This window comes from Heloderma suspectum, chromosome 2 (genome assembly GCF_057233095.1).
Source record: "Heloderma suspectum isolate Gila_16-S chromosome 2, 16-S_ref, whole genome shotgun sequence".
NCBI lineage: Eukaryota > Metazoa > Chordata > Lepidosauria > Squamata > Helodermatidae > Heloderma > Heloderma suspectum.
Window position 1 is genome coordinate 366,382,039 of NC_139459.1, and position 12,742 is coordinate 366,394,780.

General features: G+C 45.3%; 2 protein-coding genes across 2 annotated transcripts in view; both read right to left on the reverse strand.

Annotated features, from left to right (window-relative positions):
• LOC146355888 (uncharacterized) overlaps positions 1 to 12,742 on the reverse strand; it is a 74,634-nt gene that overhangs the window by 58,707 nt on the left and 3,185 nt on the right. Inside the window, exons 3-5 of the mRNA XM_084830640.1 lie at positions 12,460 to 12,586; positions 11,923 to 11,993; positions 11,437 to 11,563 (exon numbers count right to left, since the gene is read on the reverse strand). Of these exons, the coding sequence (XP_084686766.1) occupies positions 11,437 to 11,563; positions 11,923 to 11,993; positions 12,460 to 12,586 (325 nt within the window). The remainder of the gene's footprint in view (positions 1 to 11,436; positions 11,564 to 11,922; positions 11,994 to 12,459; positions 12,587 to 12,742) is intronic.
• On the reverse strand, positions 8 to 11,385 carry LOC146355889 (uncharacterized). Its single transcript, XM_084830977.1, has one exon. It carries the CDS (start codon positions 9,401 to 9,403, stop codon positions 7,901 to 7,903), a length of 1,503 nt encoding a protein of 500 aa, XP_084687103.1. The 5' UTR covers positions 9,404 to 11,385; the 3' UTR covers positions 8 to 7,900.

The window sequence follows — 12,742 nt, forward strand, 5'->3', positions numbered from 1 at the left end:
TGTTAAAGAATTATATACTGTCAGGACAAGATGAAATGTGCAGGACTCCAGCTAGGAAGCAAATCTTTGTGAGGCTTTACCCCATTTCTGGGGGAGCTATAGCCTCCAACTCTGATTTTGAGTCAGAATGGGATGCTGCAGAATCAGGCCCAGCTGTGGGAAGCCAGGAGCCCTCAACTCAGTTCTGCCAGGCATTCCACTGGCTTGCCAGCTGGGAGATGAAGGACGCTGATATGGAGATCTATCTCCACAGATGGGAGACCTGACCTGGATGGAGGCCTCTGCTTCTCGCCCAGGGAAGCCTTCCATGGGAACAGGGCAGCAGGGGAAATCTCCCCGGGAGAGGGCGTTTGGGGGTAGTGGTGTCTCCTTTACTGCATCACCAGCTAAAGAGGGCGGAGCAGAGGCGTCCTCTGAGATGCAGCAGTCGCTTAAGAGGATCTTTAGTGGCCACTCCCTTGTATTCAAGCCAGAGCCTTTAGCAGTACCCTTTGCTGGAAACAACGCTGGGATAACCTGAAAACGCTTCGCTATGTTGTCTTGGACACTCTAAACTTGTTGAGATTTGTTCTGCCAGCTTGATACAAGGGAGGCTTGGGATTTTGTTTTGGTGATCATGAACTGAGCCTGCTTTAACTCACATGTTGTGAACCATTATCTGTGGATCTGTATCGGGGCTCTAAAGGCATAAACCTATTTACTGGAATTATGGCAATACATGATTTTACTGTGAATTGGGCTTTGTCTTTGGGAAGTCAGGCCCTGACCGTCTTGTCTCAGAAGGAAAAGCAAGTGACTGCCAAGACTCAAAGAGAAACTAGGGACCTGAGGAGGATCCTTCTCCTGAGAGCCACAGACCAAAGCCCTTCTTTGCTTGAGAATCAGAAAATGTCTCTTCCTCTCTCCCCACACAGATCCATCTCTCACAATTTGTTCCCATAGAAGTACATTCCCTCTCTTCGCCCTCCCTTGAGGCCTTACCCTTTCTTCATCTGTCCCCAGCCACACAACCATTCCATGACACCTTCTGCAGCTGCCATCTTCTCCTTATCCCTTAAACTTCCTTATAAGTGGTTTAAGTTAAGGCTAACATTCATTTAAATAAATCTTTGTTGATTAGTCATCAGATTTTACAAGGTCCATGTATTAATCAACCAAATTCACATATGCATATCATGCATACATACACTTCTCTTTCCATTAGACAGACCTTCTTTTACATTAAATAAGTAGAAAGACCCATAACATTTCTACCAGATTTTGTGAGGTATACTGCCTCAGTAGATGGAGGCTCCATTCCTTATGATCATACCTAGGATCTGCCTAACTAGAACAGAGCAGAAGTTCTCACAGGACAGCGTCCTGCTTTCAAGGAGACCAAAAGTTTTGTGCTGCACAGGAATTGGGATTCACCGCTTGTGCTCTGTTGCGGTTTGCTTTTTTCTGTTTGTGATTTTTAACATCTCTTTTTCATTCTCTTTTATTTCCCATCTATCTATCTATCTATCATCTATCTATCATCTATCTATCTATCTATCTATCTATCTATCTATCATCTATCTATCTATCTATCTATCTAATCTATCTATTGCCTTCTCCTCCCTGTCTCCAAGACAGCATCACAGGAGTTGGCCCAAGATCTTTTACTGCCTTTAGCAAAAACTACCAGAAGCACCTCTCCCCTCCACCCCCCACAGCAGCAAAATCTCAAGAGCAATCAATCAAATAACTAAAAAAAACCCTGCCCCCCTCTCCGGGCTCCCCAAATCAGCTGCCTCCTGGGCAGGCCCCGGCCTTGCGGGGCCCCTCGTCTCCTCCGCCCACCTTTGGTTGCTTTTGTTAGTCTGGCCAATCTAGGGGAGAATGAGGGGAGCTCCCTGACATTGTGGGGAGAGTCCCAAGTGGATCAGCTGCACAGGTCGCCTCCCTGTGGAGAGAAATGGGGGGGAGCGTCTTCCCACCCTCTCCCCTGCAGCCCAGGAACTCCCCTTCCCCCAATGCACAAGGCAGGCGCGGGGCGGGGGGCTCACCTGATCCCACACAGGAGGCACCGATGCAACACCTGGGGGAAGCTCCAAGACCTCTTTCCTCTGGAGGAAGAAGGCGGGACAGGAAGGGCCTCTGGAGGGGAGGGAGCGCATTTCCTGTGGGGGACATGGCCCCGCCCTTCCTCCCCCAATCCCCTTCCTCTCTAGGTGTCTACTTTGGTCCCTTTAACCTCAGGAGGCCAAGCAGCAAGACCCCTTCTCTGCACCTCTCCAAGCAGAACCAGGGAAGCATCTTGCATTTGCACCACATTGGCTTTGGCAATGTTGGCAGCAATTGATCTCTTTGTGTTCTGGACATTTGCTCTTCTTGCGAATGAAACTGGTCAGCCAGTGTGTGTTTCGGTCTTGGCTGTACAACATTGTTCTCCCTGTTCTTGCCAGGAGGCTCAGAAGGTCACAGGAGCATCAGCAAGTCAGCCCAGGACAATGGAACCTTCAGGGGTTCGGGGTGGGGGTGGGGAACCTACAGCGCCATCCTGGATGTGTCTGCTCACGAGTAAGGCCCATTCTGTTCCGTGGCACTTACTCCCCGGTAAATGTGTATAGTAGCCTTCCCCAAGGCTCCCCCCATCCCAGCTGGAGCCCCCTTGGAGCCAATATGGTTAGTGGCAGAGCCTGACCAGCACTTTGTCACTTCGGGGCTAAAAGGCCTGATCCTATTCGGTGCTTGCAGTCATTGGACTGAAAACCACCTTGAATTGCTGGCTCTTTATTGTGTTCCACACTCTGAGCGAAATGTTTTGAAAAACAAGGATGGAGGGACTTGTTAACCAGCAGGCCTTTCCTTCTCCCAAGATGAGAGATCAAGATAAATGTTTCAGACATAGCAGGGCCAGAGAGATACTGGAAGCTTAGCCTCGGCTTGGCTTGCCTTTCGCAGCTTATGAGACAGGGAGACCCTTTCTAATTTAAATTGGATTATACCTTAATTTTTATGGCACTGAGAGGAAGAGCATGAGGGCGGCTCTCTTGTGGTAGGTTCTCCGACCTTCCCAATCTCCCAGACTATGGGAGGAAAGAAAGACCAGTGAACGGAGGAGGCAGAAGCTGTGTATTGGGGTTAAAAAAAAAAAAACCTTCTCGCACATTGTCTCTTGCAAGTATTTTCTGTAGATCCTATTTGAAATATCTGCATCTAGGAATCCACCTCTTAAGGCTCCAGGGTAAACTAGGAGGGATCTTCTTTTGGGTAGAAAACTCGATGTTAGATTCCTGGGCAGAGAATCAAACTTCCATTCAGTCAGTCCGGAATCTCCCCCAAAACGTTAAAATGCCTCACACACGCACCACCCATTTTCTCCTCAAACAAGCCCATGAAGTAGGGTAAGGCTGGGAGAAAGTGGCTGACCTATGGTCACTCAGGGAGATTTGTAGGCTCCCAGCTCCAACACCCTAACCCCACACTGCATCTGTGCCAAGCTAAGCAGGCAGAGCCACCTAACAACACAAGGAACCTCTTCCATTCACTTCCCTCCCCCCAACAGGCACCTTTCCAAGCCCTCCCCTGACTCTTCCAAAGTACAACTGCAGAACTGGGCAGAAGGGCCAATGATAACCAATGTATTATGACCTAGACATTTAATATATTCTTCCTGGTCAGGGAAATGGTCATATTCTCCCTCTGTTTTCTCTTCATTTCTTCGAAGTGGTTCATGGTTGGGTTGGGGTGTGTTTTAATTTTTGTGTGTGGGGGGTTAATTTCTGTGTGTGTGTGTGTGTGTGTGCAAACGATCATGAAATCTCCCATTTTTTGAATAATCAAAGCTATGGTTTTCCCAGTAGCAACGTATGGCTGTGAGAGCTGGACTATAATGAAGGCTGAGCGCCGAAGAATCTTATGTTTTCGAACTATGGTGCTGGAGAAGATTCTTACGAGTCCCGTGGACTGCAAGGAGGTCAAATCAGTCAATCCTAAAGGAAATCAACCCTGACTGCTCATTGGAAAACAGATACTGAAGCTCAAATATTTTGGCCACCTAATGCGAAGAGAAAACCCACTGGAAAAGACCCTGATGCTGGGAAAGATCGAAGGCAAAAGAAGGGGACGGCAGAGGATGAGATGGCTAGATAGCATCACCGATGCAATGAATATGGACTTGAGCACGCTCCGGGAGAGAGCACAGGACTGGAAGGCCTGGCGAGCTATGGTCCATGGGGTCACGAAGAGTCGGACACGACTGAACAACTGAACGACTGAACAACAACAAATTTTATTTGAAATATTTATAGGCGCCTTTCAGGGGAGGAGTCCTCACAAAGTAGCTTACATCACTAAAATGCATACAACATTCCTTAGAACCCCCCCTGGATGCGATAATGAAAGCAGTGAAAGTTCCACAAAACCACAACATCATCATAAGACAGAACCTAGAACACAATTGCTGCTATAACCCAGTTTGATCAAACATAATCAGGGGAAGGCCAGAATAAGGAAGTCTGTCTTCAGGGCGTTCTTAAAAGCCTGCAATGATGAGGCCTGGCAGACCGCTGATAGCAACTGATTCCAGAGGTGTTAGGGGACAATGCAGAAGAGGCCCTTTCTTGTGTACTCACCCACCCAATTGCTCTCAAAAATGGGCAAGCGAGGACGGCCTCTTTTGCTGATCTTTAAGGGCAAGAACACTGACATGGGTGAAGGTGGTCCTTCAAGTAAATTAGTCCCCAAATGAGCACTTTACATGATCTGATCACCTCACCCCCGACTAAAACTCAAGAGGCTGCATGCTGCACCAGCTGATGTTTCTGCACCACCTTCAAATGCAGCCCCACGTGCAGCGCTTTACAGTAGTCCAGCCTTGATGTCGCTATTGCGTGGATGGGGGCAGTGTGTTAATTTCTCCATGTGTCTTTTAATTTCTTTTTGTGTTTGTCCAAACGATCACTAAATCTCCCATTTCTGGATCTACACCTTAGTATTTCCTTGATTTATGTATTTAGAATATTTATTGGCTGCCTTTCAGGGTAGGAACCCTCCCAAGCCGGCATACATCATTAAAATGCATATAATAAAATTCATTAATAAAAAATGATGTGATAATAATAACAGTGAAACTTAAGCTTAATGTTCAGCTTAAGGCAGAACATAGAAAACAATTGCAGCTATCACCCAGTTTGATAAAACATAATCAGAGGAAGGCCAAATTTGTTGTCTTCAGGGTGTTCTTAAAACCCTGCAATGATGGCCCTGGCAACACCTGATGGCAACTTATTCCAGAGGTATGGGGCACCTCAGAAAAAGCCACTCCACTGCCCTCAAAGGTGTGCAAATGAGAAGGGCCTTTCTTGCTGATCTCAAAGTGTGGGCAGACTGATAAGTGTGATGGCTGTCCTTCAAGTAATTTGGTCCCAAACCGTTTAAGGCTTTAAAGATCAAAACCATAACTTTAAATTGGGCTTGGGAACACACCGGTAACCAGTGCAGGCGGGGAAGCATAGGCATTACGTGATCCGATCATCTCACTGCCACCAACACTTCTGCTGTACCAGCTGATGTTTCTGGACTGTCTTCAAACTCAGCCCCATGCACAGCGCATCACAGTAGTGCAGCTTGGATGTCACTAGTGCATGGATAACCCAGGCGAGGTCTGACCTCTCCAGACAGAGCTGCAGCTGGCTTACCAGAAGACACTCCTGGACACTGCAGTCACCTGGGCTTCCCCAATTAGCACAGAATTTGGAGGATTCCCACATCATGAAGCTTGCCTTTTAGGATGAGGGCAACTCCACCTCCATTGAGACGAGCTGGGTTTCCCAGCCCACGGTACCTTTGTCCTGTCTGTATTAAGTTTTAGTTTAAATACTCATCTATTCCATAACAGCCTCCAGACACTGGTTCAAGAGTTCCTTAGCTTCCTGGGATGTGTACATGGAAATGAGCAGTAGCACTCAGTATCAGCCACATACTAATGGAATTTCAACCTAAACCTCTGGATGACTTCCCCCAGCAGTTTCACGTAGATGTTAAAAAGCATGGGAGACAAGATGGAACCTTGCGGCACCCCACAAACTAATGGCAGTTGGGTGGAGCAGAAGTTCCCAGCACCACCTTCTGAGAGCACTCCTCCAGGAAGGGCCAGAACTACTTTAAAATTGAGTCTCCTAAGCCCAACCATAAAGAAAAAGAAGCAATTGTAGCTACGTAGATTTAAATATATCAGTTTCAATACATTCATATGAAATTTGTGTATGTGTGTGTGTGTACACACACACACACATTTCTAAGAATTATACATAACATTCAACAAAGCCAGATTAAATATCCATATAAGTATTCATTTGCAATTGGCGTCTGTATGCCACTCATTCAAATTCTGAAAGTGCTGTAAGATCCTCAGTTTAATGTTTTTAACTTTTGTAAACTGCCCAGAGAACTTCATATATCAGGTGGTATAGAAATGTAAATGTAAATATAAATAATAATAATACAACAAGTTATTGGTTGCTTTAAGCCATGGTGGTTTATTTTTTAAATAATCCACGATGCCCCGCCACACAAGCGGGCTAATAAGCTACTTGGAGTGGTCTATTAAGCTACTGTGCATCATCTAAGTCATCCCCCCACTCCCTGTCCTACTGCAGTCCTTCCACCCGAGCAGTGATGCTGTTTCAGCCATTGACAATATTTCGGCATCACCCCAACAAGGAAGTGATGGCTATAACACCTTGGAGGTTTAAAGGATTGGGACCAAGTCTCATACCGAGCCTCCCCTAGTCAGGAGGCACCCGATGTCCATAAAAACCCTGAGCAATAACTCTGAAAGGAGTGAAAATCCCAGATGCACAAAATATACATAGCTGGCTTAGTTGCTTTTACTTGTTCCCAATAGGGAAATTGAGCATCCCACCCCCACCCCTTGACACTGCTGGCTTGGTTGCTTTAACTTGTTCCCAATAGGGAAATTGTGCATTTCTCCCCGTTGACATTGTGGGCTTGGTTGCTTTTACTTGTTTCCAAGTGCTAAAGCTGGCAAGGAGCAGAGCAGCAGCAGTTTTGACCACTCTTGCCAAGCAACTCTGTAGGCGACCAAAATAACCCACAGTAACAGCCAAATGACACGATAACCCACAATGGGTTAAATAAACCCTACTGCAGACTATGCGTTATCAGAGTGGGGTATTTTGGCCAAATAAGCCATCGAGGGTTAAAAAAATCCTCAACAGACACCACAATAACCCACCAGTCATTGGCCATGTTCAGACATCATGACAGCCCACAATGGGTTAATAAGCTACTCAGAGTAGCTTATTTTTTAAATAACCCACAATCCCCCACCACAAGAACAGGCTAATAAGCGACTGTGCGTCACCTAAGTCATCTCCCCACCCCCTGTCCCGCTGCAGTCCACTTGCCCATTGACAAAACTAGCAAAAATTCCAGGTGCATCAAAAACAGGGAGATGCCTATAACACCATGGGGGTTTTCAAGATCAGGACCAAACTTCATAACCATCCTCCTCTACTCAGGAGGCACCCCATGTATCATCAAACCCAAGCGCCCTGACCGACACTGACAACAGTGAAAATCCCAGGTGCACCAAAAAGGGAGATGCCTATAATAACTTGGGGGCTTGCAGGATTGGGACCAAACCTCCTACTTCGCCTCCTCTACTCAGGAGGCACAATATACCCTCAAAACTCTGGGCAATTATACAGAAAAATAAAGAGCAAAATTCCCAGGTGGCTATAAAATCTTGGAGGCTTACAGGATCAGGACCAAGCTTCATAGAGATTTAGCGGTTTAACGAATGAACCATTGCTGGCAAACAAGAGTTTAACTATTTCCCAATACTGTAATTGTGAATTTGCGCAACTGCGCAATTACAGTACTGGGAAACCTTATACTGAAGTTCTTTTCACACTACAAACAATGATATGTTATCCACTGTGTGAGTTCTTTGATGGGAAGTGAGAGTTTTCTTCTTGCTGAACCTCTTTCCACACTCCAAACATTGATATGGTTTCTCCCCTGTGTGAGTTCTTTGATGAGAAGTGAGATGAGTCTTCTGACTGAAGTTCTTTTCACACACCAAACAATGATAAGGTTTCTCCCCCGTGTGCGTTCTCTGGTGAGAAGTGAGATGAGTCTTCTGACTGAAGCTCTTTCCACACTCCAAACAAGGATATGGTTTCTCACCCATGTGATTTCTTTGATGAGAAGTGAGATGTCTCTTCTGAGTGAAGTTCTTTCCACACTCCAAACAATGATATGGTTTTTCCCCTGTGTGAAATCGCTGATGACAAGTGAGTGTTATCTTACGACTGAAACTCTTTCCACACTCCAAACAATGATATGGTTTCTCCCCTGTGTGAGTTCTTTGATGCTGAGTGAGAGTTTTCTTCTCGCTGAAGCTTTTTTCACACTCCAAGCATTTATATGGCTTCTCCCCTGAGTGAATTCTTTGATGAGAAGTGAGATGTCTCTTCTGGTTGAAGCTCTTTTCACATACCAAACACTGATAAGGTTTCTCCCCTGTGTGAGTTCTTTCATGAGCAGTGAGATGTACCTTCTGACTGAAGCTCTTTCCACACACCAAACAAGGATATGGTTTCTCACCCATGTGATTTCTTTGATGAGAAGTGAGATGTCTCTTCTGACTGAAGCGCTTTCCACATTCCAAACAATGATATGGTTTCTCCCCTGTGTGGGTTCTTTGATGAGAAGTGAGAGGTGTCTTCTGACTGAAGCTCTTTCCACACACCAAACAAAGATATGGTTTTTCCCCTGTGTGAGTTCTTTGGTGAGAAGTGAGAGTTGCCTTCTGACTAAAGCTCTTCCCACACTCCAAACAATGATATGGTTTCTCCCCTGTGTGAGTCCTTTGATGATTCGTTAGATATTTCTTCTCGCTGAAGCTCTTTCCACACTCCAAACACTGATATGGTTTCTCCATTGTGTGAGTTCTTTGATGACAAGTGAGATTAACCTTTTGGTTGAAGCTCTTTCCACATTCCAAACATTGATATGGTTTCTCCATTGTGTGAGTTCTTTGGTGAGAAGTGAGATTAACCTTTTGGGTGAAGCTCTTTCCACACTCCAAACACTGATATGGTTTCTCCATTGTGTGGGTTCTTTGATGACAAGTGAGATTAATCTTTTGTTTGAAGCTCTTTCCACATTCCAGACATTGATACGGTGTCTTCCCTGCGTGACAAGTGAGAATTATTTTATGACTGAAGCTCTTTCCACACTCCAAACAATATGGTTTCTGCCCTGTATGGGTTCTTCGATGAGAAGAGGGATGTATCTTGTGACTGAAGCTCTTTCCACACTCCAGACAGTTATATGAGTTCTTCAATGGGTGAATTTTGCAATGCGTTTTAATAGTTGATTCAGAATTTAAAGTCTTTCTAGGCATATGGAACCTCTTTTTTTCTATACTTCTATGTATTTTTTCTTGGATTCTGATTTCATGGTAGCCACTGCCCTGAGAAGGGGAGAAATTATTCCTCCTATTCAACTTTACTTCAGTTTTCCTTCTCTCCTGTTTGCTGTTTTTACACTTGCCACTTTTCGGTGATATCCCATAGGGTTCTCTCTTCTTCTCTGCTTCCCACCTGTCAGCTTCTGGAATGATGACAAGAAATTCCTAAAAGCCTAAGTTAGCAATAGAATTGACCCCCCTCAATTAATGATTTTGATAAAAGGAAGAACTGAAAAGACTTCAATGGGATTTGGCAACTGTGGACGTGGTTCCTTTCACAAATCCTTGCTTGCACCAAGGCAGGACCAGTAACGGCAAAGGCATCTTACCCCATAGCCCTACAGGTCACTAACACAAGGTCAGATCTGGCATTACCAAGCTAGTGAAAAGTGAACATATGCAGAAAGGCTTGAGACGGGCAAATGTAAATCTAACCATACAAGCATATGCCAGTCAGTGACCTCCCCGACATAAGTAAATAACCAGATTGGGTGCCAGACTGGGAGTTTCTTAGCCTTTCAGGAAAGATGCATCTTGAATAGCTGCAGAATAATCTGGCCCTGAAAGGGTTAAATAATTTTGCTAACAAAAGACCGAAGAGGCTGCTTCCAACTGCAGATAGCTACTTTGATCTGGAATGGTTGAACGGACTGAATGAGGGTTTTGGGGAGACCTGCCAGGAGACCTCTAACTCATATTTGGGAAGGCCCCATACGTACATTCCAGACCCCTGACCCATGGGCAAGAAGACCTCGAAATTGTGATTCCATGCTAACTAACACTGTGGCATCATAATACCTCTATCTAAAGCTGTGCAGGACTGGCTTTGAAAGACAAGGGAAAAAACTACAGCGGCCTTTTGCAAACAGCTTCTGCAGAGCAAATGCAGGGATGCTGGTATGAAGCGAAAGAACAGAAGAACTGACCCATTTGTTCAATGAAGAGGCAGAGTTATAAGTGTTTTAGTTATTAATGCATTTGTAGGTGGTTGGAAAAGTACCATCCTGGGCCACACTAATGAAACCACCTTAGTCTCCTGGAAGGAGTCCTCCTGCATTTCAGAGTGTGGCAAACCCCGGAGTTTTGTTGCTCTCAGACAGAGAGAAGCAGATCTCTTTCCCATCCCTCCACCACAACTAAGGAGGATGTAATCTGGGTGTCTGTGAGAAAAGAGAAATTTCAGTTTGAGAGACAAACTAAGAGGGAAACTGCTGGGTTTGGATCCTGTATACTAACTGTATTTGGGGGTGCTGCCTCCCTCCCTAGAATCTTCCCTCTCTTGCTTCAGCAAAGCTGATCTGTCAGGCTTCTAGGATTCTATGATGGGTCAGTTCTATATTTGTATTTGTTGCAGCTCTTAAGCGTTTCCTGATGATTTCATGAACAGATGGTAAATGTTGTAGTTTTCTTAGGTTGTCATTTTCGTAGATTTTCTATTGATGTTTCTCACCAGTATTACCTCCAGTGCGGATTTTCTTTAATGGAATGGCACGATTATAGATGTTTCAGTAAATAAAAATAGAAAAGTCCCTGTAGACTGGAAGAAAGGATCTGGAGATGCTGAAATACCCAATCAAACTCTACATGGCCCTTACAGGGCAGCCTCTGAAAACATGCCTGTTCTGGGCTGCCTTTCCACAGTCAGTGTTTTGCTCATGTTTTTGAGTCATCTTAATATGTCTTGTGAAAATGTGTGTGGTATGTTTGACACCTATGTCTTAAAGCTGCTGTCTTAAATTACTGTTTAATCGTATGTTGATTTTAATGAAATTTAATGTATCCTACTTTCTTTCTGAACATCACTTTCTGACTGCTATGCTCTAAAAGGCAGACTCAAAATAACAAAATCAAGGAGAAATATCATGGCAATGTAATTTTAGGGGACCGAATGGCCAAGAATCCTCCTCATTATTATTGCATTTGGAACCCGGTATTATCCTCATCATCAGGAAAACAGGGAGCCTTACCGAGAGAGGCCACGATTCCATGGTTCTCCTCCGTGATTTGCCTGTGCAGGGCTCTCTGGTCAGGATCCAGCAGTGCCCACTCCTCCTCCGTGAAGCACACAGCAACCTCCGTAAACGTCACCAGACCCTGGAGGAAAAAAGAAAACATTTCCTTCTCAAGGATAACATGAAGTGTGGTGGATGGGCATTGTCCTACAGGATTGAAACTTGCTTGCTGTGAAAACCGGTTGCCGGGGGAACAAGAGCAAAAAATGGCTGTGGCCCTCCTGTCCTGCTTATGGGCTTCCCAAGAGACATCTGGTTGGCCACTATAAAAATGCTGGACTAGACAGGCCTTTGGTCCCATCCAGCAGGGCTCTCTGTATGATCTCAGCTTGCCAGAAGGAAGCAGCAGGAGAGAGATGAATTTTGGCCCTGGGAGGTCAGCAGGGGACAGAGGGACCTGGTTTGCTTCCTGCCTGTCTCCCCAGTGATCCTTCCGCCTACCTCATCTGGTTCCACTCTGTCACAAAGGAGAGGAGATGGCTGAGAACTCATTGCCGGCATCATTCCAGTCCCTGTGGGAGAAAAAGATGATGGGAAGCCAGTAGCACATGCTTGCCTCAGAGGTCGAGATTACAATCTATTCTATGATTCTATGAATCCTAAACTCCTGGGAAGTGAGTCCCTTGGAACACAAAAGGACTTTCTTCCGAGTAAAATGCATAGAATTGCACTAGAAGTAATGCAAGTCTAAATACACCTGGGCATTACAAGATGTCTTATCTTTAATTTGCATTTTGAGAGTTCAGCTGGGGAAAAAATGTGTTTCCCCAGTTGGGCTCTTGGTCACAAATCAAACTAAAGTTTCCATATACAAAAGTGTTGAAAGTTAGTTTTGAACTGTGAAAATGGCTAGAGACAGGTATCTTCCCCCACAAAACACTCCAGGAGGTCGGGGAGATAAATGCAGCCCAAGGATCTCTTCCATACCCCAGAGAGCAAACCAAGGTTGAAATACACCCATCTGAAATTAATCCTTACCCTGCAAGGCAGGACATCCGTCACCCTCCTGCCTGATCTCCATTTCTAAGGGGCTCTGTCTACAGTCTGATGGAGCCTTCTCTGCAGCAGGGACATCAGGTCCCACTTCTTCAAGCAGACTCTGAACCTGAAACAGCAATGGAGATCCAAGATATGGAAGGAGAGGAAGGATTGGAAAAGGGATGAGAGGCAAAAATGTTGGGAGCAAGGTATGGGACATCTCTCCTCGGATGATTTCCAGAAAGGATTGGGCAATTAGTAGAGAATTTTCAGATATCCACAT

Bases quoted from the DNA above. Each gene is read 5' to 3' on its own strand.
- LOC146355889 (XM_084830977.1), bottom strand. From the start codon at position 9,403: ATGCCTAGAAAGACTTTAAATTCTGAATCAACTATTAAAACGCATTGC.